At 39.9% G+C, this 27,259-nt stretch overlaps 1 protein-coding gene and 1 pseudogene across 1 annotated transcript in view; both read left to right on the top strand.

Moving 5' to 3' along the window:
- SNTB1 (syntrophin beta 1) overlaps positions 1-27,259 on the top strand; it is a 284,726-nt gene that overhangs the window by 166,965 nt on the left and 90,502 nt on the right. Inside the window, exon 3 of the mRNA XM_012466429.2 lies at positions 9,170-9,377. Within this exon, the coding sequence (XP_012321852.2) occupies positions 9,170-9,377 (208 nt within the window). The remainder of the gene's footprint in view (positions 1-9,169; positions 9,378-27,259) is intronic.
- Positions 3,507-6,744, top strand: LOC110568370 (condensin complex subunit 3-like; annotated as a pseudogene).

Raw genomic sequence — 27,259 nt, 5'->3', positions numbered from 1 at the left:
CATGCATCTTTCCCTAAAGTTATTTTTTTTTCCATTCCAGGATGGTAGAAAGAGCCTTTGTATAACCTTTTAGTTTTTCCTGGGGCTTGCATTTTTCTTCAAGTCCCAGTACTCTGGAAAGGAGTTGGACAATAGCCCACCTGCCCTGGAGGACTCTCCATGCTTCATTGGACCAATACAATTTTACTGTGCACAAATTTGGAAAGACTATTCATTGTAAACTAGAAATACTGATCAAGATGGGCATGGCACTGTGACATCTCATGCATGTTATTTCATTTAATCTTTTCAATAATCTCAATAGACAAGTATATTGAGGCATTCTACAGATAAAGAAATTGAGGCTTAGAGAGTTTAAGTAACTTACCTAATGCTTCACAGCCAATAAGTCATAAAGCCAATCTGAATCCAAAATCCACGTGCATTCCAGCATGCGTCTTTTACATTGGTGAGAATATGGGCTGCTGAAAGAACTATCGCACAGCCAGGCAGGAATGGAATTTCTTTACCTCTATCACTTTCTATTCTGGTATAATATGTATTACACTGGATCACATTTTGGTAAAATGAGATCAAATAACAAATTAGGTCAAAATATGCATATTTGAAGTTCAGTTTATGCTAGGTAATGGAAATATATAGGTATAAAATCACCCCATGACCTTGTTGAGAATCTTGAGTTGTTACCCAGGGATTTGAAGAACTTCGGGGATACCAAGTACCTATTGTTCGCTTTAGATAGTAGCGCTCATTGATATTAAAAGAGGGAGTTTTTAGCCCTTTCTTCTCTCCCTTTGGGTTTTGTTGGAGATGAGGAAGAAAAGGGGAATGTAGGTTGCTGAATTCTTTTAATTATTCATGCACAGATAATTGACACTTTTTCCCTGCCAAACTTTTGTCAGATCAGCCCCACAATTCTTAGCCCACCATCATATTTGGTGGTTTCATGCTGCTTTCATGTGTTGTCAATGAGAGGCTCATTCTCATCTCTCCTGTTGTCATTGACTCCTAAGTCTACCATATATCTCATAGTATAATCCAGAGCCAAAGCTTAGTCAAAACCAATGATTTCTCACTTTGTATGGATCTGCAAGATCTTCATAGGCTACTGGTTCACAGCTCCAAAAACTCTCCCTCTGTATTTGCAAACAGGCTCTTTGCAGGACTTTGCTTCATCTGAAAGCTTCTCTGTGGTGGTTTTAAGATATAGATATGTGTGCAAATGACTTGGTACTCTTCCTTCTATCCTAGTGGAGCCTAATTCTCATTTTCTGGAATGTGTATTGGACTTAGTGACTCACTTCTTTATTTCTTATTTATTTATTTTTTTTTTGGAGACAGAGTCTCGCTTTGTTGCCAGGCTGGAGTACAGTGGCATGATCTCGGCTCACTGCAACCTCTGCCTCCTGGGTTCAGGCGATTCTCCTGCCTCAGCCTCCCAAGTAACTTGGACTATAGGTGCCTGCTACCACACCCAGCTAATTTTTTTTGTATTTTAGGAGAGATGGGGTTTCACCATGTTGGCCAGGATGGTCTCAGTCTCCTGACCTCGTGATCCGCCCACCTTAGCCTCCCAAAGTGCAGGGATTACAGGCGTGAGCCACCGTGCCCAGCCGTGGCTTCCAACAACAGCAACAAAAATAAACCAAAACTCATGGTGTGTCTGCTGGTGGGAATGTAAACTAGTAAAACCACTATAGAAAACAGGATGGAGATTCCTTAAAGAACTAAAAGTAGAACTATCATTTGATCCAGCAGTCCCACCACTGGGTATCTACCCGGAGGAAAAGAAGTCATTATATGAAAACGACACTTGCACATACATGTTTATAGCAGCACGATTCACAGTTGGAAAAATATGGAACCAACCTAAATCCCCATCAACCAATGAGTGGATACAGAAAATGTGGTATGCATACACCACAGACTACTACTCAGTCATAAAAAAGGAACAAAATAATGGCATTCTCAGCCGCCTGGATGGAGATGGAAACTATTATTCTAACTGAAGTAACTCAGGAGTGGAAAACCAAATATCATATGTTCTTACTTATAAATGGACTCTGGGAACTCAGGAGGAAGGGTCGGAGCAGGGTGAAGGATAAAAAACTGCACGTTGGGTACAGTGTACGATACTTAGATGACAGGTACACCAAAATCTCGGAAATCACCACTTAAGAACTTACCCATGTAACCAAAAACCACCTGTTCCCCCAAAACTATTGAAATTTTAAAAACAAACAGCAACAACAACAAACATGTTGTGTGCCTTTGAAGACCAGGTCAGAAAAGGCATAGCAGTTCCTTTTTTGCTTTGGAGGAAACTAGCTGCCACATCAGGAAGACACTCAAGCAGCCTCTGGAAAGGCTCACATGGCAAAGAATGGAGGCTTCTTGCCAATGGCCATAAGAGGGAGCCATCTTAGAAGTGGATCCTCAACCCCAGTCAAGTCTTCAAATGCCTGCAGCCCCTGTTAGCATCCCAACCGCAAATTCCTGAGCCAGAACCGCTCAGCTGAACCATTCCCAAATTCATGACCTACGGATACTGTGAGATAACATATGTTTGGAACTTTGTTTTTGTTTTTGTTTTTCAGACAGGGTCTGGCTCTGTCACGCAGGCTAGAGTGCAGTAGTACAATCCTGGCTTTTACTGCAGCCTTGACCTCCTGGCCTCAAGCCATCCTCCCACCTCACCCTCCTGCATAGCTGGGACAACAGATGTGCACCTGACTAATTTTTAAACTTTTTGTAGAGATGGGGCCTCCCTCCTTGCCCAGGCTGGCCTCAAACCCCTCAGCTCAAGTAATCCTCCCACTTAAGCCTCCCAAAGTGCTGGGATCACAGGCATAAGTCACTGTGCCTGGCCTGGAATTTTAAGCCAAATTTCAATTGGAGGAGGGAATTTGTTAGTCAGTAGTCCGTAACTAACATACTCTTCCCAAGCCATCTGTTGTATTGCCCTTCTGGGGACAACTACCAATAGCGTAGCCCCTTAGGGGGCTCCAGCTTGGCCTCAGAGAAGCCTGCAGTGGTCTTTAATCTATATAATTTGTGGAACATTTAAAGCATATGCCCAGGCTTCAATCCCTGGAGATTTTTACTCACCAGGACTGAGATGGGGTCCAACCATGTATATTTAACTGAATGATTTTTAATAAGCCTATTAAAGGATATCTGAAGAATACTTTTGGTTGAGAACCCTGCTGTTCTTTTTGATGATAAAAAGCAACAGGCCTCTCTGCTCCATGTCTTTTGTGTTCTTTCTCTGAAAACTGATGGGGGAAGTTCAATTCACTGTTGCATGCCCCCCTCAGCCGTTGGGAAGCCTGGCACACAACCAAGCTCAGTCCTTTTTTAAAATGAACCTATGGCGCAGCCCTTCTCAAACTTAACTGGAGTCAGATTTTCCTAGAGGATGATTGCTGGACCCCACCCCCGGAGTTCCCAATGAGTAGGCCTGAGATGGGAACCTATCATTTGCATTACTAATTAGTTCTCAGGTGATGCAAATGCTGCCGGTCTGTGGCCACACCTTGAGAACCACTGCCAAAAAGTATGGGACCTGGTACTTCAACTTTGCCTCAGAAATTGTCCTAGATCCTCTCTACACTTCAGGTAACAACATCAAATGAGAGCAAACAAAAACTCATCCATTTGTGCCTGAGACAAAGTAATCCATAGCGTTAGAAATTCAAATAGTGATTATATTGGAGGACAGGAACTGGAAAGGGTACACAAAAGGGACTTCTGGGATGACTGAAACATTCTATTTCTTGATCTGAGTGATGATGACACGAATATATTCTTTTTGCAAGAATACAGTTGAGGTGGACACCTACAATTTGTGCACTTTTCAGTCTGTATGTTATACTTTAAAAGTTTACTTAAAAATTAATAATAATGATAAGTGCTGTCAAAACCTGGAAGAAGTGGGCCTCCGCATCACTAGCCTGTACCTCTGTTTGCAAGTCTGCTTTATCCTAGGGCCATGCTGGCAACCCAACAAAGGAAATGCTCTTTTTTCTGTCTTTCATTTTTGCTGGCATCACTTTTGTGTGTGTGATACCTGTGGAGTGGCAGTTTCCCAAGGTATCGTTTCTTTGAAAACAAATACTAGTCTTCAAAAGAAAATATTGTAAATGATGTATTTGGCATGCTTTAAATTCTTAGAATAATAGATATTGATAGAATAACTTGAAAAGCCAGTTGAAAACCACCATTGTTGATTAAAAATAAAATAAAGTTTTAAAGAAAGGAAAGAAAAGCAAGCTGAGCTCTCATTAATGCTTTTGAGAATCCTAATTTGTGTTCTGCTTTGCAACTTTACTGAACAGTGAGAACTTTGGGAGACAATGAAACCTCACCCCAGACTTATCACGCATTTCTTTGAAAAGAGCCTAAAAGTCATGAGATTTTATTTTTTGGTTTACAATTGATTCTTATTAGGTCTTTGGATAAAAATGAAGAAGGAGGAAGAAAAAACTGCTGATTATTTTACAGGAGATTCTTACTCTACCCACAACCCCAATATCCCTGGGGGGGTTTTTGTTATTGTTGAAGGACTACTCCACATTATTATAGATGATAATAAGAGAACAGAAATTATCTCAGAGATTAGGGCACGCATTGTTACCATTGGTGTTAATGATGACCCAGCTGATGCAAGAAAGGAAGGACTCAAGATGGCTGAAATAAAAGTTAAGCATATTGAAGCCAAAGAAGCTTTGGAAAATATTACCTTACCTAATAATATAATAACATTATGTTATTACCTTACAGGATTTTAATTGGACATCAAAATTAAAAGAAGAAATAAACACATTAGAATATGCCAAAAGAAACCTTTTTTTTTTTTTTTTTTGAGACAGAAGTTTCACTCTGTAGCCAGGGCTGGAGTGCAGTGGTGCCATCTTGGCTGACTGCAACCTCTACCTCCCAGGTTCAAGGAATTCTTCTACCTCAGCCTCCCAAGTAGCTGTGACTACAGGCGTGCACCACCACACCCACCTAATTTTTGTATTTTTAGTAGAGACAGGGTTTCACCATATTGGCCAGGCTGGTCTCAAACTCCTGACCTCATGATCCGCCCACCTCGGCCTCCCAAAATGCTAGGTTTACAGGCATGAGCCACCATGCCCAGCAAAAAGAAACCTTTTGAAAGAGAAAGAGCTATGTGAAAGAAGTCCACAAAGAGAAGAATGACACAGAAACATTGCAGAACATCTTATCTTATACTGTGGACTGTTGAAGCAGATGTCCATTTCAACAGGCATAAGTGCAGCCATGAATGGGATCATTGAATTTTTTATTCTTCCTAAAATAATAAGTGTTTACCCTATAGTAAGAAATCTGGCTGTTTTATGCTTGGGAGCTACAGACTACAGAGTCAGGATTTTGCAAGTAACACTTTGTGTTATTATTGTAGGTTTTGCAAATTGATGATGTCACAATAAAAATAAGTGTTTTAAAGGCAATCTTTGACCAGTTGATAATGTTTGGGGTTGAACCACTTCAAAAATCAAAGCCTTTCAATGTGAAAGTGCAGAGATCAACAGTGATGATGAGCAAGAGTTGTAAGAAGTTGAAGAGGCCCTTACAGTGAAGAATATTCTGAAACTCCTTTCTAGTTTCTTAGACAATGAGGTTTCTGAACTTAGGACAGGAGCTACAGAAGAACTAGCTAAGCTGATGTTTTCTGGGCTTTTGGTCAGCAGCAGGATTCTTTCCCATCTGATTTCGTGATGGTACAGTCCTGTGACTGAAGAGGATGTTCGACTTCAACATTGCCTACACATGATCTCCCCCAGGTTTTCTTATGTAAGCAGGATTAATCAGGAATGCTTTGAAGAAGTTTCTCTTCCAAGTCTGCACACACTGGCCAGTGCTCCTGCACCTTCTTTAGCTGAAATTGATATCACAAATGTTATTGAGTTACTTACAGATTTGACAAGACCAAGCAGATTAAATCCTCAGGCCAAGAATTCCTAAGATTAACAGGCCTTAACAGTACATGACAATTTGGCTACAAAAATTTGCAGTGAGATCTTAACAAGTCCATGCTCACCAGAAATTCGGGTCTCTATAAAAGCCTTGAGTTCTTTAGAACTCAATAGCCAACTTGCAAAAGATTTGCTTCTATTGAATGGGATTCTGGAGCAAGCAAAGGATAGGACATGTCTGAAAGCTTTGGAGAAAATCAAGATTCAGTGAGAAAAAAGGAAATAAAGAATTTGGTGGCCAGCCTGAAGCAGCACAGGATGCCAGCTTGACTATAAATATTTTTCAAAATGAAGATGAAAAGAATAAGGAAGCATATATGACTCTTCTTTGGGATGTAAAAGAAATCCAGGCATCAAAATCTACTTAGCAAAAGACTAATAGGGGACGGAGAAAAGTGTCAGCTTCAGCTAGGATGAAGAGGAGACTTCAGATTGCTGAGGCTGACTCAGAACCATAGAGTCCCAGAACCAGAATCAGAAATGAAGATGCAGCTACCGAGACGAGCCAAAACAGCAGCACTGGAAAAAAGCAAACTTAACCTTGCACAATTTCTCAAGGAAGATATAAGTTAGGAAAGATGGTGGAGGTAGAGTCCCTTAACATTATCTTCAGTTCTTTGCTTTAATAAAGTCACCCTTGTCAAAATTTTTTTAAAGGCCTTCAAAAGAAAATATTGTAAATGAAGTATTTGCATGTTTTAAATTCCTAGAATAATGACTATTGGTAGAACGTAACCTGAAAAGCCAGTTAATAACCATCATTGTCAACTAAAAATAAAGTTTTAAAGAAATAAAAGAAAAAGAAGTTGAGCTCTCAGTGCTCTTGAGAATGCTGCTTTGTATCCCGCTATGCAACTTTATTAAAGAGTTAAAACTTAGAGAGAGAATGAAAACTCTCCCTAGATTTATTACCCATTTTTTTGAAAAGTGCCTAAGAGGCATGAGATTTTTTTTCTTCTGTGTGAGGACAGTTGTCACCTAAGGAATTCCCTGTTCCATCACATACAATTTTTGGTATCTTGTTGGAGAGACTGGCTTTGCAAATTCCTTACAAAGCTAATTATTGCTAAAGTTCCCCTAGTGACATCCAAATTTCCAAATCATTCCTCTTCTACAACTCAAGCTTGTGGTGAAAAGGTTTACTCACTGCAAAAGGTTGGTTTCAAATGTTAATGAGACCAAGTTGCATTGGGTCTTCTAACCCAGGCCATCTGCAAAATTGTTACTTTGAAACCGAGGAGCTAGGTGGGACACTATTGGGCACAGTTGTTGATGATGAATACTAGACTTCACATCACTGCAGAAGACAGTGAGTGCCGCCCATAGGACATTGTCCAATATCAAGGAGAGACATTGTGATATAGTTTTTTAATTCATAGGCTTTCGAGCCTCTTTAACATAGACTTGAATCCCATTATCACCAACAGTGTGGCCGTGGGTAAATGGCTTCTTCCTCTCTCTCTCCAAACTTCAATTTTTTCTTCTGTTAAGGAGGGTTAATAATGTCAGTCATAGGGCTGATAGAAACATTATGTATAATAATATAAAATGACTTAAAATTTTGCCTGGCACATAGTAAATTCTCAGTGAATAATAGCATGATTATTAAGGGATGAAAGGAAGTTAACAAATGGATAATTCTATTCAGCTTTGAATTTCCCAATCCCTGTATCTTTCTAATGTAAACATGAATGAATAAATGATATTTATTGCATATATACATGAGTGAATAATGGTTTTTTTTCTGTGCAATTAAGAAGTATCTGTCTAAAAATTATAGTTACAAGAACAGGTTAGTTGTTGCCTAGGGATTTAGGATAGTGGTGGGGATGGGGGACAGATAACTAGGAAAGGGTAGTTGTGGGGGAGATTAAAGATCTCTGCTTTGTAGTGTTGGAGTAGTTTGGCATTATGATTGCAGTGGGGTTTGCAGAAATCTACACATGAAAAAAATGGCATAGGATATACATGCACATTGTACCAATGTCAGTTTCCTAGTTTTGATACGGTATTATAGGAGGTAAAATATAACCATTGGGGGAAACTGGTAAAGGCCATCCCAGACTTCTTTTACTATTTGTGCAACTCCATGCTAATCTACGATTACTTCAAAATAAAAAGTTAATGACATAAAGTATCTGTTGATAATTTCCTTCTCTTGCCACAATTACAGTATGCAGATCTCTTGCTCTGTTTCTCCAGTAATCCAATTTGAGTTCTGGCATAAGCTTTGGCATTGGACTATTTTATTTCATTTTAGAGCAAGTCCGACTCTGTCACCCAGGTCAGAGTGCAATGGCTTGATCTTGGCTCACTGCAACCTCCCCCTCCTGGGTTCAAGCAATTCTCCTGCCTCAGCCTCCTGAGTAGCTGGGATGACAGGCATCCGCCATCATGCCCGGCTAATTTCTGTATTTTTGTAGAGAAAGGGTTTCACCATGTTGACCAAGCTGGTCTTGAACTCCTGACCTCAGGTGATCCACCCGCCTCGGCCTCCCAAAGTGCTGGAATTACAGGCAAGAGCCACCACGCCTGGCCTGGACTTCAAATATAATACTTTAAGTGCATCTCTTTCCCACTGTTAGCCCTTCCTAGGCTGATTCACACCTTTACACCATGGGTCTGAGAATTAAGTGGAAGCTAAATGTGCTACAGACAAAATTCCTAAAAGATGCGAAGTTTAGTCATCTTCGATTCTAAAATAGTCTCCATCGATTAACACTAAGCAGCAGGATTAAGCATGTGGCTAGATATATTTCAATCTATTTCCTGCCAGCAGCAGCAAGGATGTGAGTATATTATTAAAATCCTCTGTGAATTAAGACGTAAGGCAAATTAGTATCAGCTCACAGTTTGGAAGTCTTGATATGATACCACTAATCAGCAAATCAGTTGAATAACAAGAAAATCAGATAACCTTAATTTAGGTGATTTGGTGGTTGCACAACTGTGTTCCCACTATGTAGACCAGTACCTGGACACCCAGTAAATCCGCACAGATGAATTAATGAGTAAATGAATGGACGGCAGGACCATTAAGACATACCATGAGAAACTGACAATGTCTAAAAGTGGCAGGAAAGAATTAATTCACCTTTGTGACCCAGGTCTTGAGGAAGCCAGACCTGCCAGGAAACTTTCTAACCCTTCTCTCTCTGCTCCTCTAGGCAGCTTGAAATCCACTCTCCAGATGCTAAGCACACGGTGATCCTAAGGAGCAAGGACTCAGCCACTGCTCAGGCATGGTTCAGTGCCATCCATTCCAACGTTAATGACCTGCTGACCCGAGTGATTGCTGAGGTCAGAGAGCAGCTGGGGAAAACAGGCATTGCTGGGAGCCGAGAGATAAGGCATCTTGGCTGGCTTGCAGAAAAGGTAAGGAAAATACCTTCCTCTGTAATAGTCATCCTCCCCAAAACTCCCCCAGTGCTCATAACCACTGAAGTTATCTCATTCCATAGGCTGCTGCTCTCATTCAGTCTGTGTGGATTTCTCATCCCTCTCCAGCAGGCTACAGGCCTTGACATTATACAAGGGTTTTGTCTTAATCAACTTTGATTACCTTCACTTAGTCAAATATGTGGCAAATTGCACGGGGTCCAGGTTGCTGACTGGATGGATGAGTGAGTTGATGAATAGTTTGATTTTAACATCTGTGTATGAAGGGAAGGAAAAATAACACAAACTCATAACAGAGCTGTTGCTTTGGGAGTCAAGGAAGTCAAAATTATTGCTTAAAAAGGGTTTGTGTGGGTTTTGATGGGCCTTTTGTTAATAACACAGACACTTTCGAGATGATTCAATTATACATTTACAAATAACAGCAAGGGTTACTTAAGCAATTATTATGTGCTGATTCTTTTCTTATATCACCTTATATTTTATTTGTGCTCTTAAGCCAGCTGCTCTTTAATGCCATCATTAAAGGACACCTACTTTTGTGAGGCACAGTGCTAGGCAGGAGTGGGGAAGGGAGTGAAAAGATAAATAAAGACTTCGCCTCTGTCTCAGGGAGGACAGCTGCTGTGGAGAAGACTTTGGGTCATATTAATATGGTCCTTGATTTATTTTCCCAAGTTATATGATATGTTGAAGATAGTAAACCTCACTTTGTGACCATCTCTTGGGAGTTAGTCTTTCTTTCTATTTCAAAGGATTGAGGCTTTGCCATTGTCCTTACACGATTGCTGTCCCTTGAACTTGATCTTGAGTGCTCAGGAACACTGGACTTTGGGGATGATCTGACCTCCCAGTGACTCACTTGCTAATAGATAGTAAATGGGAATAGTGAACGTCACAGTAACAGCTTTCCTGCCAAAGAACCCTGTCATGTGAGAAGGCCCAGTCAAATGGCACCTAAATAAATACTTGAACACACCATTAGGCTGTTTTCCACCATTGTTCTTTGTTTGCAGCAAATCGTGCATGGGTCTCAGCCTAAAAATTTAATGCCAAATGGGTTGTTTGGCCTGGTACTGTCCTATCACTCAGAGATTTCAAAGAACCAAAGAGACAATGCAGGTGGTGGGAACATCCAAAATCATAATAAATACAAACCACCCGTAGCCTCTCATGAGTTTACGTGTTAAGGTTATGTGTTCTTGATGAAAACAAATCATAAATCTAGATGGTTGATATAATTTTGAAAGTCACATCTCTATCACTCTCCACTTTTTACTCTCTCCAAATGCATGTGTTTTTATTAGGAAAGGCTTAATAGTCAATGATCTTTCAATTACAAGTGATGGAAAACTCAACTCAACTTAGCTTGAGCAAAATGAGCTTACCTGGGTTCTGATAACTGCAATGTCCAAAGATAAGCTTCAGGCATGGTGGTATCCCGGGACTTAAATAATGTATTAGGTCTACCTGTCCATCTCTTTCTTCCCCTGTCCACTTCATTAGTTTATTACCAGGCTTCCCCTCTAGTTGGCCTGACCATTCCAGGCTTACGTTTTCCTTGCACCTGGTTGTCTCAGTGAAGAAAGGCCTCTTTGCCTCAATTGTTCCAACAGAAGTCCTGAGATTATAAGTATAATAGAGTTGACTTGGATAATTTGTTCAGCCTTAGTGCTGAAATCAGCCTCACCTAAGTCATTTGCAGTGAAGATGAGGGGTGACAGTTCTCTAATGGAAAAAAATCAGGTGCTGTGAAAGAAAAAGAATGAATGGGTACCAGGGAAGAAAAAGCAACCAACAGTTATTGTAGAACAACAAGGAAAGGAGCTGATTGTGATGAAAAATGCTCTCACTTGGTTAAGGTTCTGAGTGGACTTGGAGGTTACCACATATTTCAGGATCCTGGCAGGAGATGGAGGGAAAGGTCAAAAGGGATCATTAGAAAGGATTTAATGCAGGAATAATTTAAAAGGTATAGCCAAGGTTTGGGAAACCAGTAAGAGATAGAGAAAAACTCTGGGGCCAACAGTAGTAAGAGGCCACGACCATTCCTTGACCAGAAAGGGCAAGGAGAAGCAACAGTTACCTGAAACTAGGGAGGCTTGCAGCTATGGAAAAGTGCCACCCACTACCAGCTGTGGTCTTTGGAAAAGAAACGCATCTCCTGCCAACCCCTGCCCACTGACACCCTGCTGGTGTCTTCCATGGGCTAAAGCTGGCTGGAAGCCAGAGGCAAGAAGCCCCATGGATGTGCTCTTAAGGTGAGTCTTCCAGGATACAGAGACTGATGGGAAAGGTAGAGGCTGGATCTGAAGGGGCAAAGGGAGGCTAGCCAACACATACAGCCCTGCGCCTTCCAAGTTGATGGTCTCAATTCTTGGAGGTACTTTTCTCACATCTCTTTAAACACAAGCTATGTTGAAAATCATTACCATTATTCATGAAATTAAAAATCATCCAAAATTACTCTTTCTCACCTATAAATTGTCTCATGCCTTTTGCTTATCCCAAATTATTAGTGAACATATTATTAGACATTCTCATAGAACAGTAATAAATGTGCACATAAAGCTCTTCCTGTTTTTAGCACATGATTGTTCTTATGATGTAATTTCAGATAATCATTCCAGAGGGCTTCTTAAGAGTATTATGCAGAGTATCCGTAAGAGCAATAATGACTGATCATGGGTAATTATGAAAAGCAAGAATGTCTTTTATTGCTTTCATTTTCATGCATCTCAGAAGATTACCGAAGATCAAGTTCAAAGAAACAAATCCAAACTAGATTTTTTTGAATAAATATTTAATACTGAATCCTGGTGTGGAGATATATGAATGGTTTTTAGCAAAATGTTACAATGAATGGCAAATCCTTAATACGATGCCTTTCCTATATTATCACAAATATCAGTGAATTCGCTTGGTATTTGTAAAGACATAAAATATGATCCTATATATATCCAGCTGTAATTTACCTTAAATTTATGTTCTTTGTCTTTTCCTATATTGTTATATTTTATAATTTTTGTAAATTTATCACATTCTGTGACAAGGTTGTACAGATTATATTTAATTTCAAGTTTTTAGAAGTGGCATTTATATGAACTCAAATAATATGAAACAACAACTTCCTTTTAAAAATTCTGTTTAGTGCAAATCCTAAAACCTCCTCACCGCTATACAGGAGGAAAATTTAATATTAACATTATTTTTCTTCATAAGATAGTCAGGAGACTTGAAGAATGGCTTCTGAGAAATGACAGGGATTTGAGTGGATGGAGAAAGTTCCCTGCACTCCAAGAGAGGAGAAAGAAGGAAGGCCTGTGTTAGTACAGTTTTGGGGGGAGTTGGGGGAAGACCAGTGACTGGACTAAAGTGAGGCGAGAGTTCATCCTGGAGAAAAGTGACAAGTGGACCCAACACCTTGACTAGCACTTGATTATGGAAGTTTTTTTGTTTTTTTTTTTAATAGGGTCTCACTATGTTGCCCAGGCTGGAACTCCTGGGCTCAAGCAATCCTCCTGCCTCAGCCTCCCAAGTAACTGGGACTACAGGTGTGTGCCACTGCACCTGGCTGCCAATTACGGTAGCACTGTCACCTGTAGATGCATCATGCACATCAATGTAAAGTCTTTCCCATAACCATATTAGCCTCAAATCTTTTTTTTTTTTTTTTTTTTTTTTTTTGAGATGGAGTCTCGCTCTGTCTCCCAGACTGGAGTGAAGTGGCGTGATCTCGGCTCACTGCAACCTCTGCCTCTGGGTTCAAGTGATTCTCATACCTCAGCCTCCCCAGTAGCTGGAATTATAGGTGGATGCCACCACACCCAATAATTTTTGTATTTTTAGTAGAGATGGGGTTTCGCTATGTTGGCCAGGCTGGTCTTGAACTCCTGACCTCAGGTGATCCACCTGCCTCAGCCTCCCAAAGTTCCGGGATTACAGGCGTGAGCCAGCATGCCCAGCCAGCGTCAAATCTTTTAACATCTTGCAAGCCCTCTCTGGCCCAAGAGGACCCATAAATACTAACTTCTGTGAATTGTAAAATGCATCATGCCCCAAACACGTTTTTCCCAATCTTTGTTTCTTAGTTCATCTCATCTTTTTACAGTTATCATTATATTTCAGATAAGAGAAAAACATGTAAAGTTCTGACTCTCTTCCCACCTAGAGAAACAATAATAAACAGAAACACAGCAGAATTGTTGAGTTATATTTTGTGCTCAGTTCATCAGGTGTTGCCTTTGCTTTCCCTTGTTATCTCAGTTTGCAAACTATTTCTTGTTAGATTAAATATGCAAAAACACAACACAGCAAAACAAAAAGCCCAGTTGGGAGCTCTGAAATGCAAGTTCAGGTATCGCCTTTACTCATTCCCATTTCATACTTTTTCAAATGGGAACATTTATATAGTTCTGCCTCCCCACGGTGTTACTGGAGAAAAGGAAGATAGTAATTATTTATTATGGGCAATGTGCTTCAAATAATCTCAGTCCAATGAGTTAAATTTGTAGTATTTGAGTAACTTTTCTAAGATCCTTCCTCTAGTATGTGGTAGATTTAGAATTTGAGCTTCTCTTTCTAATTCCAAAGTCCAGCACTTTCCAGTAAACTGAGCTAATAAAGGGGCTCAGGAAACATCTGTCCTTATAAGTAATGCCTCAAAAAATCCCATCTAGAGCAGTATCACAGGAGCACAGTTTCAGAGCTAAGAGACATACCAAGATAACTCAAATCCTTTAAAATTATGAAAATGAGGGAAATCTGTATACCTAGGCAGGGCGACACTTACCAGGATCTTCTCCTCTCTCCTATCTGTATCCATCCTATATCTTCAACTGTTTCCATTCTTCTCGTGACTTTAAAAGAAGAAAACCAAGATGAAGAGATTCTCTCCTCTCTGTCCTTCTCTTCCATTCTTGACTACATCAATCAACTGAACCTCTCTGGTTAGGTTCCTTCTTTTATCTTCCACATAGTAATCCTCCTCCCTTCTCTTTCTTCCTAATTTTGCACTATAAAAGTTCAAAGAACAGGTCCTACAGAGACTGAAATTGTATTTGATAGGGCAGATTGGGGAAGGCAATTTGTGTGTATACACAGACAGACAGACACACACACACACACACACACACACACACACACACAGAGAGAGACCTGGCCTTGTTTTGCATGTTTCCAATTTCCATGAATTTCAGTTATTATGATTTAATTAGATATGCCCATCTCTCAACAAAATGGTTCAAATTTCTGCTAACAAGGCATATTAACTTTGAGTAATTTCATAAAGTACAGACCTCATTGCTAACTCTTCAGTTCACAGATCCCACTATGTAACTAGCAGATGTGTATCTTGACCGGTGACTAATCATATCACTTCTTTCAAAGTCTATGGGTGATGGGCCATGGCACCTCTGTTAATCGGTTCACACGCAGACAGCAAAGGAGAGAGCTGTGTTTCTTCCCTGTCTCCCAGTGACACATCTATATGACACTTCAAAAGAATGGATCCTAGAAACAGGGAGTTGTCCCACAAAGATGACAGTACAGCAAAGGTACAAAAAGTGATAATGCTAGAAATGAAATTCGCATCAGATATAAATGGAATTATAGCAGAAATAGCTGCCTTGGGAATGTTCACACTGATACTCTCAAAACAGCAGCGAGGAGAACTTAGGAAAGGTAAACTTATAACCTGGAAGTGAAGACTGTAGCTGTGATGAAGGATGAAGATGCCCCAGAGGCAGTAACACTTATGAAAACTTCACATTAAAGGAACTCTCAGAGATGGTTCACATCATCGAAAGTGCAAAGGATAAAATGTTGCTAGCTGATCCAAACTTAGAAAGAATGATGACAAATTTGTCAAAGCACCAAAAAAAAAAAAAAAAAAAAAAAAAAAGTTTGTTCTGGATCATAAGGTAGATGAACAGAAGACCAAAAGCTCTGTTCAAACTGTTCTTCCGTTTAATGCTCAATGCTTCTACTGTTTTAAATTAGGTTAGTAAATAAACATTTACTCCATTTTTTTTAATTTCCCTATGCATATATAATTGACAGTAAGACAGCTTTTAATATTTTGATCAAAATTGTTAAAGGTCGGCCGGGCGCAGTGGCTCACGCCTGTAATCCCAGCACTTTGGGAGGCCGAGGCGGGTGGATCACGAGGTCAAGAGATCAAGACCATCCTGGTCAACACGGTGAAACCCTGTCTCTACTAAAAATACAAAAATTAGCTGGGCATGGTGGTGCGTGCCTGTAATCCCAGCAACTCAGGAGGCTGAGGGAGGAGAATTGCCTGAACCCAGGAGGCAGAGGTTGCGGTGAGCCGAGATCGCGCCATTGCACTCCAGCCTGGGTAACAAGAGCGAAACTCCGTCTCAAAAAAAAAAAAAAAAAGAAAAAAAACAAAAGTGTTAAAGGTCATGTAACAGTCCTAATTTTTCTAACTGATTAAGATTGCTTAGTGTGGTTTCAGCTTTCACAGTCATTTTTATTACCCGGCACTACTGTGCAAAGGCAGAACTGAGAGATTTCTCAGTCTACCTCCCTGTACCTATTTATCCCTATCTAATCTCCCTATTTATCTACATGAATATAATGATTTCTTTCTCTATATATGCTTACATAATCTGTTAGATCACCATTAATTTTCAGTTCCAACAACAGCAATTTACTAATCCCGCCCAATTCCAGGTAACTAGAACCAACCACGTGATTTCACTCTCTAGCGACACTGTCCACCTACATTAGAAGAATCTCAGTGTGAATGTAAAATAGCCCTGGCCCTAGTAAAACAGGCTACTGTAATCAAGAACTTGACAATGTAATTAACAGAATGATATTTTTGGACCCTCTAAATATATCAGTCCCGCCATCTGCCTAAAAAATCACCTAAGTCAGGATTTCTCACTGCTTCTTCCAGAGAGAAAATAGTCTCTGACCCGAGAGAACTCCCATCTCATAAGAGATAGAAATAGAACTACTGTCCAGGCTACCCTGGCTTGCACCATCCCTAAATCAAGACTATTATTGGTTATGGGAGGAAACACAGGCTGTTAATGCAATTAAGTGCTAATAGGCCTGTTGTGTTGCTTTAAAAGGGAGTCATCAAGTTCCTGAGTGAATCACCTCTGAGATGGAGCAAGACTAAGAAAAGTCTGGCAGCAGCTTGGGTATCTTCCCATTAGGTTTTTGCTACAACTGTTTAAACTAAATGTGCCAGTATGAATTTAATTCAGATTGCCTCTATCATCTATTCTCTCAAATGAAACATCAGAGATGAGTGAGTGGGTGGGAGGCAGAGGCAGTATTAAATATGCCCACTTTTCTGCATGCCTTCACAGTCTTCTGAGTTTACTAAATTGAATTTAGTAAAGTGAATTGCTTTCACCAAAGTGGAAATATCAGAGCTGCCCATGTAAGAGAGAGGGGGGCGTGTACATTTTATTTCTTGTAGGGTGATTCATACAACTTCACATGGGCCTGCTTCCATCTCTTTGGAGAGAACCATAGAACTTGAGATAGAAAGCCTCCTGTGCCTAGTCGCATGGTGCTATGGCTTGAACGTGTGCCCCAGTGTTCGTCTGTTGGAAACTTAGTCCTTCATGCAACCAAATTGAGAGATGGGACCTTTAAGAGGTGATGAGGTCTTGAGAGCTCTGCCTTCATGAACAGATTAATGCCGTTATCACAGGAATGAATTAGTTATTGCAGAAGTGGGTTCCTGAGAAAAAGGATGAGTTCAGCCCACTTCCTGTTAGTTCACACACAGACAGCAGGGCTGCCTCAGGGACTGGAGGCCCCACCTCTGCCCCAGTGTGCCTAGGATTCGAGATATGGAGTCAAAGGAGTAATTGTCCATCATTAAGTCTTAATATTGTTTTCCCTTTTGTGTTTTTGACTTAATTAGAACCAGGCACCCCTTTCTTCTTGCCTATTTCTCCCTTTTGGAATAGGAATGTCTATCCTGTGCCTGTCCTAACGTTGTATTTCAGAAGTGGATAACTTATTTTGATTGCACAGACTCACAGCTGGAGGGAATTTGCCTTAGGATGAATTGCACTTTGAGTCTCACTCATATCTGATTTAGATGAGACTCTAAACTTTGGACTTTTGAGTTGGTGCTGACCAAGTTAAGACTCTGGGACTACTGGTATGGAATGAATACATTTTACATATGAGGAGGACATGAATTTTGGAGGGAAGGTGTGGAATGCTATAGTTTAAATATGTCCCCAAAGTTCATGTGTTGTAAACTTAGTCCCCAATGCAACAGAGTTGCATTGATGGGACCTTTAAGAGATGATTAGGTCATGAGGGCTCTGTCTTTATGAATGGATTAATGCCATTATCATGGGAGTGAGTTAGCTGTTGCAGGACTGGGTTCCTGATAAAAAGGATGCTTGACCCCCTTCCAGTCTCTCTCATGTGCATGCTCTCTTGCCCTTGCTTCTTCTGCTGTGGGATGACACAGCAAGAAGGTCCTCACCAGGCATAGGCCCCTCATCCTTGGATTTCCCAGCCTCCAGAACTATAAGACATAAATGTCTTTCCTTTATAAATTACCCAGTCACCCGGGTGCAGTGGCTCATGCTTATAATCCCAGCACTTTGGGAGGCCAAGGCAGGCAGATCACCTGAGGTCAGGAGCTTGAGACCACCCTGGCCGACATGGGGAAACCCCATCTCTACTAAAAATACAAAAATTAGCCAGGTGTGGTAGTGCGCACTTGTAGTTCCAGCTACTCGGGAGGCTGAGGCAGGAGAATCACTTGAACCTCGGAGGTGGCGGAGGTTGCAGTGAGCCAAGATTGCACCACTACACTCCAGCATGGGCAACAGAGTGAGACTACATCTCAGAAACAAAACAAAACAAAATGAACAAACAAAAAATTACCCAGGTATTCAGTTATAGCAACACAAAACAGACTAACGCATGTGGCTAGCAGACTCTGTTGAACCTACTTTAATCTTACTGGGCATTACAAATTGACCTTTCTTTATGAAATAAACAAAACATAATAATTTTCCTATTGATTTCTATTATTTGATTTTTCTGGTCACTTTCTCTTTGCCCCACTGGTGAGGGAGGTATTCCCCACCCAAAACAGGATGAGATGGCTGAACACACGCTACTCAGTCCTGGACAAATGAGACTAGCAGCAGTTCATTAGCCACATATACTCACAGCCTGGGAGGAGGACACTGCACACCATGTAGGGCCACGTAGGGAGCAGAGTGACACAGCAGAAGCACTGGGAAACATATTTTGCAGTAATAAGAGGGTGAGGTGTCCCCTGGTTCCTAGGGGAGGATGTGATTGGCTTCTTTGAATAATTTCACAGGCTGTTAGGGAAATAAAACCCACTAGGTTGAGGACCAGGTGCAGTGCAGCTGGTCCAGCTGATAAGAGAACTATCTGGGTGGCGGCCATGTCAAGGGAGACAGGTTAAGTCACCAGTAGGCTTTTGGGGCCATGTGAGGCTCAATTATGTCAAGGCAACACATAAAGTTTTAAGCTTTACAATGATCATGAGGCCTTACATTGATCAATGTCTCCATATTCTTTAGAAGCAGAGTCTGAGATGGAGATTCTTGGGGAGTGATTTACTGAATGAGGAGCTCTTAGGAAATGACTCTTTTTGTAAGGAAGTGAGTGAAGCAAGCTAGGCTGCAGAGGAAGGTAAGCAAAAAATGTAGTATTATCTGAAATCTAGTTTCAGCCTGATCCCACCAAAGCTCAGAAGAAGGAATGGGAGCACAGAGCTCTCCCACTTTAAGCCAAGAGAATCAGGTCTTTGCACACCCATATAAGGCAGCCATTGGCTATGGGCTCCCATGGAGGTAGAGAGAGGCCATTCCCATTAGCCAAGGACAATTCTCTAGAGAAAGAAAAGGTTAAGCTGCAACCAGTCAACATGTATATCAGGTGAGGCTTAGGTGCACTGGCCTAACAAAGGGAATTTTGGCGGAAGACCAACAATATTTACTATAATCACTGGTGTGTTCCTGTGAGGGAAGGAATTCCAGCAGGGATTCCTCTAGGTACATGGGAACTTCAGGTGAGACAGACCTAAATATAGTGGCCAGTACTGTGATATGTTGAAGGTTATAGCCACCACCTAGAAGTCTGCTTTTATTATTCAAATTCTAATATCTCACGTTGGCATTTACTTGCTTTCTTGTCCCTCACATCAGGGAATAATTTTTTTTTTTTTTAATGCTTTGAAATTCCCAAATGTAGTTTTCAGAGTTGCTTTGCATCCTTACATTTCTGGTTTGGGCTTTTTATTACTTCTAATAGGACTGGGCTGCTATGCAATGCAAATAAACACATTTCATTTTCCATCTCGAAACTCTCTCAAGTTGGTATTTTCAGGTTTGTAAGCTGAATTCATTTTCTGGTTTAGCAAGTCAGTCAATTTGAAGTTTTTATAATATTGATTTTATTTATAATTAGGAATAAAAATATAAGTGAAGCTATAATTCTAGAATCTGATTTACAAACATCCATATCTACATATGGGCTGCATCAAGGTGAAAGCAAGATCTTTATGGAGCCGGAGAGGTCAAGGAGGACTGTCAGAATTACATTAGTCACTTCTCTCTCATAATGATTCAGAGAGAGAGGCCCTAAAATATTTCTCCAGGTATTTTGGCCCTGCAGCTTGTAACCCTGCTGAGAAAAAGACTGCTTCTTATTGAGTTCTATAGCTCCAGTGCCTAGACAGTGTCTGGGAAATAGTAAGTGGTCAACTTGCGTTTGTCAAATGCATGAATCAGTGGACCAGTGATATTAACCAGAAAATGATTCCCTGTTACCAGTAGACACGACTACACATTTTCTCTGGGAATGAGATAAAATTTACATTATGTGTTCAAAGTAGCTTTGCTGAGGATAAGGGGAGAGGAAGGGAAACCCAGGCACCTGGTCTGAGTCAAAAAGTGGAAGAGATCTCTAGAAAAATGAGAAAGAGAATGAAAGAGTAAAACCTTGGGGAGCATGACAAGGAGGAAGAAGATGGAATGATAGTTGGTTTCTGGTCATGGTGACCCATTGACCAAGCCCTCTCTTGTACTACGTAGAATTGTCACACTCCTTCTGTTCTGAAAAGTGTCTGAAATATAACTCATGATGCCTATTACTACACTTGTTTGTCAAACTACTGTGTTGGTGCAAAAGTAATTGCGGTTTTTGCCATTATTTTAATTACACAATTTGTTTGCACCAACCTAATACTTTATTTTGGCTCACAAAACATGTGGCTATGCCGTTCATTGCACTCTCTGACCTCCCTTCCCTACCTCTCCACCTTCCCATTTCTCACTTGCTCTTTTATTCTCTGCTCTGCATATAAATAGACTAAATCTGCAAACTAATCTTGGCATCTTCTCAGTTGCAGATTTTCTAGACACTTTACTGCATCTTCTTTTCCCTAGTTAGCTGTCCACCTATAGGGGTCACTTTCCTTCTCAGTAGCACCTCCACTAGTGAGCATGAAAGAGGGAAAAATGGCCGGGCATGGTGGTTCACGCCTATAATCCCAGAATTTTGAGAGGCCTAGGCGGGTGGATCACCTGCAGTCAGGAGTTTGAGACTACCCTGGCCAACATGGTGAAACGCCATCTCTACTAAAAGTACAAAAATTAGCCGGGTGTGGTAGCGCATGCCTGTAATCCTATCTACTCGGGAGGCTGAGGCAGGAGAATCACTTGAACTCAGGAGGTGGAGGTGGCAGTGAACAGAGATCATGCCACTGCACTCCAGCCTGAATGACAGAGACTCAGTCTCAAAAAAAAAAAAGAAAAGAAAAGAAAAAGAAAAAGAAAGAAGGAAAGATGCAGCCCAGGCACATTTGTTCATGCCTGTAATCCCAGCACTTTGGGAGGCTGAGGCATGTGGATCACCTGAGATGGAGTTCAAGACCAGCCTGACCAACATGGAGAAACCCCGTCTCTAATAAAAACACAAAATTAGCCAAGTGTGATAGCACATGCCTGTAATCCCAGCTACTTGGAAGACTGAGGCAGGAGAATCGTTCGAACCTGGGAGGTGGAGGTTGCCATGAGCTGAGATTGCGCCATTGCACTCTAGCCCGGTTAACAAAAGCAAAGCTCCATTTCAAAAAAAAAAGAAGGAAAAATCAATATAAACCCAATTGGATTCTCATCAGAAGCATTGGAAGAAAAATATATGCTAGAGGATTCCATCAGCAGACATGTCTGTGTATTTTACAAAGTTTCAGGCAAACATTTACTTTTGTGTGCCTGGATCTCCCAACACAGCATAAGATAACCTGAAGTCAATAGTGTCAGTGCTGAAAACATAAAAATATCCCTGATGTGGTCGGGGTGGGGGGAGTTGTGCATGCCTGCTGCACAATTTAACTGGCTATATATTAGCTGCTGAATTCAAACAGCAAACATTTTTGCTATGGTGAATTTGGAGAACCTAGAAATAAAATTGGGGTCAAGTAAGTGCAATAAGAACTTACTGAATGAATATGTGGGAGGCAGAGAAGGGCAGTGAAAGTTGCAATACACTATAATATAAAGGGACGAGCAGGGGTTTTGCATGGAGACCTACATGGATTTTAGTCCCCACTTTGTTATTTACTGGTTGAGTGACTTTCAACAGGTTTTTAAAAAAATCTTTAATCCTCAGTTTTTGTGTCTGTAAAAAAAAAAAAAGACATTAATACCTACTGCAAAAGATACTTTATACAGCTTAATTGAAATTTGTTTTTGTATGTATAATGGTTGGCACAGGGCTGGCACATAGCATCCAATACATTTAATCCAGCAGATAAGGGCAGTCAGATCTCTAGCTTGCATGTCTTACTGGAAAACCACCAGTTACTTTTGGAGTATCTTTAGAGTGGAGTTTGTAAAGAGGCCTCTAGAAATCTCCAAATTTGTGAATGCTACTATATGTATGTGCACACACACACACACACACACACACACTTTCTTTTTTAAGTGCAGTAAAATTGATTTGCACAGAACTTTTTTTTTTTACTGAAATATTGACTTACCAAATGGCTCAGAACTACTGATCCAATATTCTATTCTTCAATCTATCCCTAACTTCTATCTTCTGGCAAAGAACTATCATCTTCATAGAGCTTCCATCATCAACACCGTCATTTGGCTTTTTAGGCCATTTTATAAAATAAGTGCACCTCTGTGGCGTGTGTGTCTTTCATGCCTTCATGCAAGAGTAGGACAGCAGCACCATGCTGACATGCCTAGGGAGGGGCTTATCCGGCCTCCTCCAGGTCCAAGTGTCAGCCCACACTTCAAAACTGGCCCTTAACACAATGGCAGATTAGTGCAAGTCATCAGCATTCGAGGTCACAGAGAGTAAAAACTATATTAAATCTATGAAGGCCAAAGATCTTCTGTAAATGGTAAAGACTGAACTTAATAAAGAATAAAAATCAATACTTAATAGTGCTGACAGAATTAGGGAGGGAGAATGTACAGTGTGATTTGGGGTTTCCAGGGAAAGCTTGATGGGAAAAATCAGACTGAATGGTCTTCAGAAAGAGGAGAGATTTGAAAACTTCAAATGGATCATAGATGACCTGCTGCTAATTTCACAATGTCCTGAAATAAAGAACATATTACTTGATGTCTGAAAAAGAGGTCATAAGTCAGAATTATGTAAATCAATCCCAAGTTCCCTGAAAATGGAATCTCTCTCTCTCTATATATATATATACACACAGACACACATATATATGTATATATAGAGATATATATGTATGTGTGTATAGAGATATAGATATATGTATATATACACATATATATGTAGATATATGTATATCTACATATATTTATATTTAACTGGCTATTTATATTTAAATATAATAGATTAATTATTATAGTAAATATTATATTAAATATATTATATTAAATATTAATACATTAAATATCTATTATATTTAATTGGCTATATATTAGCTATATATATACGTGTGTATATATACATATATATCTACATATATACGTGTATGTATATACACATATATCTACATAATATCTATATATCTATATATACACACATATGCATACATATATGTGTGTATATACATATGTGTGCATATATATGTATATAGACACACATATATACAAATATATGTGTGTATATATGTATGTGTGTATATATATCTATATATATCTATATCTCTCTATATATACACACATATATATACTTATATATGTATATGTGTGTATATATACATATATGTATACACATATGTGTATATATACATATATGTATACACATATGTGTATATATACACACACATATATACATATATGTGTATATATGTATAGTGTGTATATAGTGTATGTATGTGTGTGTAATTTTCACCAATACCCAATTATAAATCTTGTAGAAGTAACTCCATATTTAATGAATCATAAATTATAAAAACACCTTTCTAAAGTTTATATAAACTTGATTTTAAAAGGCAATTTTAAATTAGTATAAAAATAATTTTCGACAAAAGCATAAAATAATGTATTCATAATTGCTGTATTTATTTTCACTGCAAGAGACCAGAAATTGAAGGAAGAAGTATTTATAGGAATTTTAGGATTCTTGATGGCTTTGGTAGAAACAAACCTATAGATATGTATTTTATTGTTTTCTCATTTTTCTGTTTAAACTTTTAATAAACAAGAACCTTAAACGTAATTGCTAGTGATTCTGGTGCATTTAAAAAAGATAGGTTTCTGGAAGCTTCACTATAGACCTTGATATTTTTCTGAGCAAATGTGCCTCAGAAATGTGGAAACCAACTTCTGGCTCTAAATTTTCCACCCTCTGCCCTTTTACCGTATTGTTTTTCCTCTACGCCAAGCTTCAAGGCTTTAACTTGAATCATAACTGGGTTGAAAGGTAATTTCATCCAGCGTCCAACAGCCAGAAACCAGAATGGAGCTATTACAGGAATCTATTTTTTATTTATACCTCATCTTTTAGGGATTGAACATCTTTTTGCTTATGAATAATCAAGTGATTTTAAAAAAAACAAAGATATGATTAGTCATTTGCTTATCCATTTGATAAACACTATTCAGCACCTATAATTCATCCATTCAGTAACTATTGAGCACATACAATATGCCAAGCAAGTGAAAGTACTGGGACTATCATGGTGACACGTGAGATGAGTTCCTTGCTGTACTGGAGCTTACTTTCAGCAGGGGAGGTAGATAATTTGTAAGCAAACAAACGATTCAGATTGTGGTAAGTACTGATAAAGAGAATGCGCAATATGAATGTAAGGGATGAGGAAATTCATTTTAAATAATTGTTTAAAATAGGCGAGGCCGTGGGCTGGAGATACAAAGATGTTCTTAGGGAACTCACAAACAAATGAGGAAGACAAACATGGACCCTAAGAATTTCAAACACAGACTTGCACATGCTATAATTTATTTCCATATTAAATCAGTGAGGGCTTATAGGAAGGAATCGGCTAACTTGGCCTAGGAAGTTAAGAAACACATGCACACATATGTTCATTGTGGCACTGTTCACAATAGCAAAGACCTGGAACCAACCCAAATGCCCATCAATAATAGAGAATGGATAAAGAAAATGTGGCACATATACACCATGGAATACTATGAAGCCATAAAAAACGATGAGTTCGTGTCCTTTGTGGGGACATGGATGAATCTGAAAACCATCATTCTCAGCAAACTGACACAAGAACAGAAAATCAAACACTGCATGTTCTCACTCATAAGTGGGTGTTGAACAATGAGAACACATGGACACAGGGAGGGGAACATCACACACTGAGGTCTGTTATAGGGGGCTGGGGAGGGACAGCGTGGGGTGGGGAGGTTGGGGAGGGATAACATGGGAAGAAATGCCAGATATAGGTGATGGAGGATGGAGGCAGCAAACCACCTTGCCGTGTATGTACCTATGCAACAATCCTGCATGATCTGCACATATACCCCAGAACCTAAAGTACAATTAATTTAAAAAAAAAAAAAAAAAAAAAAACGAAAGAAAGCTCTTAAACTGAATCTCAAAAATCAGGTAGAGAAAGACTTTCTGGGTTGCAGAAATAGTGTGTGCAAAGGCTTAAAGATACAAAATGCATGGCCTCGTTTAAGAATAGCCATTAATCTTGGGTGGCTAGAGCACTAAATATATATATTCAGGTGATACTGCCTTTCTTAGCAACATCCTTGGGTAGTGTACCTTTGCTTATATGCTGCTGTATTGCATTTTTAGAATTCTTCTTTGGAATTGCCTTCAAAGACAGTATATAAAAATCTACTTTACAGTCATGTGGGCATCCCCCTTAGTCCAAATGTATATTTTCTCTCTTTTTCACTTTCACCCTTGACTTAATTGAGCACCTTGTACCTATTCTAAGGAGAGTTCCAGTCTCACAGAGCTAGGAATCTGGGGGTGAGTTCTGAGCAGGGAGCAAGGTTGGACATGCTGTTATGCCAACCAAGGCTGACCAACAAAACACCTCATCCAAAATATGAGAAGAAGCCCAATGCTGTAAGTTCCTTTGGAAAATAATTCAACAGCATTTTTTTTTTTTTGAGACGAAGTTTCACTCTTGTTGCCCAGGCTGGAGTGCAATGGCATGATCTCGGCTCACCGCAACCTCTGCCTCCCGGGTTCAAGCAATTCTCCTGCCTCAGCCTCCCGAGTAGCTGGGACTACAGGTGCACGCCACCACACCCAGCTAATTTTTTTGTATTTTTAGTAGAGACGGGGTTTCACCATGTTGACCGGGATGGTCTCGATCTCCTGACCTCATGATCCACCCACCTCAACCTCCCAAAGTGCTGGGATTACAGGTGTGAGCCACCACACCTGGCCAATTCAATAGCATTTTTTGAGTCCCCACCATGGGGCCACGTAGGTGCTCTATTCTACCTTAGCACTCATTCTAGTGAGTTTTATATATCAATTCAGTCTTTACCCGGTATATATAAATCTGTGGATTATCTTTCTTTTAAAAAGCTAGACAGATGTAGCAAACTGCTTTTGCGAAATAATAGCCTAGGGCTTTATGTATGATACCAAAGTAGATTTAGAAGTGAACACTCCAGCTTCTCATTCCACAGAAATATCCTTCCTTGGTGTCCCAACTCTAAGAACCAAAATTAAATATTTGCTTGGTGCTTTGTAGAGTGATTTTATATTCCTTACTGCCTTTAACACGCTAAGAGGTCACTGATTCACTACCAGGGTGTCCAATCTTTTGGCTTCCCTGGGCCACATTAGAAGAATTGTCTTGGGCCACACATAAAATACACTAACACTAATGATAGCTAATGAGCTTTAAAAAATTGCACAAAAAAAAAAAATCTCATAATGTTTCAACACAAATTTGTGTTGGGCTGCATTCAAAGCTGTCCTGGGCCTCCTGTGGCCCACGGGCTGTGGGTTGGACAAGCTTGTTCTATACCATTACCTGCCAGGGCGCTGTTGGTTTGATGAGTGAGCACGTGCAGCCCTCGCACTGCAGGAGCCACGTTCCCTTTCGGGAGCAACACAGGCATCTTCAGCAATGTTTCATACACCACATCGTCGTCATGGTGCAAAGTGTTTATTGGGATTCTGCCAGAAAAGATGTGATCATTGGGAATAAAAACTACTCTTTGAATTGTGCTGACAAGAAAGCCGATCCTCGGTGTTGAAATGATTAGTTTGACCTTTAATTTTTAAAGTGGCTTTATGCAAATGGGAGTGCGGCATGCTGTGTAATTTTAAACATAATATTGTATTCGTTTGTTTTTGTTTTTCACACCAGAACTACAAAAATCAAACTAGGCCTGGCATGGTGGCTTATTCCTGCAATC

Source organism: Aotus nancymaae, unplaced genomic scaffold, assembly GCF_030222135.1.
Source record: "Aotus nancymaae isolate 86718 unplaced genomic scaffold, 86718_ANA_hifiasm-v0.15.2.pri h1tg000036l, whole genome shotgun sequence".
In the NCBI taxonomy this organism is placed as follows: Eukaryota; Metazoa; Chordata; class Mammalia; order Primates; family Aotidae; genus Aotus; species Aotus nancymaae.
Note: the sequence above shows the minus strand (reverse complement) of the source record. Positions and strands in the feature narration are given on the sequence as shown.